The sequence below is a fragment of the Pollachius pollachius genome (assembly GCF_949987615.1).
Source record: "Pollachius pollachius genome assembly, chromosome: 18".
NCBI classification, from domain to species: Eukaryota; Metazoa; Chordata; class Actinopteri; order Gadiformes; family Gadidae; genus Pollachius; species Pollachius pollachius.
Window position 1 is genome coordinate 17,264,576 of NC_136951.1, and position 1,827 is coordinate 17,266,402.

At 56.3% G+C, this 1,827-nt stretch overlaps 1 protein-coding gene across 1 annotated transcript in view; it reads right to left on the reverse strand.

The window, feature by feature from the left end:
* Positions 1-206: 206 nt before the first annotated feature.
* The window catches only part of pdzrn4 (PDZ domain containing ring finger 4), a gene marked incomplete at both ends in the record, with an annotated part of 44,775 nt that continues 43,154 nt past the window's right edge, over positions 207-1,827 (reverse strand). The window contains 4 exon segments of the mRNA XM_079755961.1: positions 207-695; positions 697-702; positions 774-785; positions 787-876. Of these exon segments, the coding sequence (XP_079612087.1) occupies positions 207-695; positions 697-702; positions 774-785; positions 787-876 (597 nt within the window).

The window sequence follows — 1,827 nt, forward strand, 5'->3', positions numbered from 1 at the left end:
GCCTTCCCATCGTTGTCGTGCCATGTGCAGCTTCTAGTTTCCCTTTGATGGATGAATAAAGTCGCAGCATCGCACAAGAACCCACAATGTTGACCCACTGAACACCGCCTGTAAAGCAAAAGACCCTCCCGCGGTCATCCCCCCCCCCCCCCCCCCCCCCCCCCCCCCCCCCCAACAGAAACCCCCCCGTCCCGTCCCGCCGACCGCTACACCGTCGTGACGGACAGAAAGGCGTTGTGCACCTGCGTGGTGGCGCCTTCGGGCGGGGCGCGCGCCCCGTGGCTCATCAGCTCCTGGATGGTCATCCAGTTGTCCAGGATCTTCTTGTTGCGCTTCTTCATCATCTTGCGCTGGCTGAGCTCCAGGATGCTGACCTCCTTGCGGCCCTCGGCCCCGCTGGCGGGCCCCTCGCGCAGGCACTCCAGCCGGCTGCGCTGCATGTGCTCGCGGCGCTGGCGCTGCTCGCGGGCGCGCGCCAGCTGCTGCTTGCGCTCCTCCTTGCTCCAGTAGCGGCCCATCTTCATCTCGCTCATGGCGTCGTCGTCCGTGGTCATGCCGCCGCTGCGCTCCTCGCGGATCCGCAGCGCGCGCTCCCGCAGGATGCGGTCGCGGGCGGGCCGCCGCGCCACGTAGCGGGAGCCGTCGGCGCGCACCTTGACCTTCCACTCCAGCCGCGCTTCGCCCGGGCGCGGGCCCCCGCCCCCGCCGCCGCCGCCGCCGCCGCCGCCGCCGCCGCCGCCGCCCGCCGCCGCCGCTCCCGCCGTGGCGGTGGGGGTGGTGGTGGTGGACGGGCTCCCGGCACAGGCTGAGCAGGCTGAGCTGGCTCTGGGAGTAGCCGCCCAGGGTGGAGGTCTGGTGGAGCAGCTGCATGTAGCTCTGGAAGGCACAGGGAGGAACTACGTCAGCAGTGGAATGGACCAGAGTTAATGATCCTCTTGGCTGTTGAAGCTACTTCGGCAAAACACTGGAGCCCTGAATCTGCAACTGAGCAGAATGTGATTGACTATAATTGAACACGATTAGCCTATCACAATAGTTTAACTAGGATACAAAGAACGATGAATTAAACATCACAAAAGGGTCTGGCACTCAAATTCTGCCGTGGTCGTGTTTTAGCTACACAGCAGACAGTTGTATCCATAGCGACTATCATTCTTTGCCGTCGAGTGAGGTAGGGGGTTGGGTTCCTTGCTCAGGGATGCCAACAGGTAGAATCCGTTTTTGGTGTTCGGACCCAGAGACTTTCGGCCGGGAGTGGACGACCCTCACCACGGGACAACCCCGCACCCTGAATGGACCCTCACACAGTCAAATGAAACGAAAGAAATCCCGAAAGCCTCTATAACGTTCTAAAGCTTTTGTTTTGTTTGTTTCTCTTACTCATCTATTTTATTTTATTATTTTATTTCATTTCATGACGACGTTTCAACGTGAAGCACTTGGAGTCTGCGTCGTGCATGAAAAGTGCTGTGTAAATAAAGTTGCCTTGCCTAAAGCGCATTAACACTGGCATCCAATCCTGGATGAGAACATCCCTCAAACCTCAGCTCCTTCCGCATCGAGTCTCCCTCAACCCTAGGGCTGCTCGATTATGGGAAAAATAATAATCGCGATTATTTTGGTCGATATTGAAATCACGATTATTCAAACGATTATTTTTGAGTTTGAAAAACTCAAACTTGTGTTTATTCAGCATGCCTCTCCCAAAAAAAAAACGTTGTAACTGAGAACTTTGAAATCTCGCCTTAAAAATTACACAAAATGGTCAAAAGAAAATGTTCCAATCCAAAAGGATATACAGATATGTATCCAGCTGTTCTGCCCTTT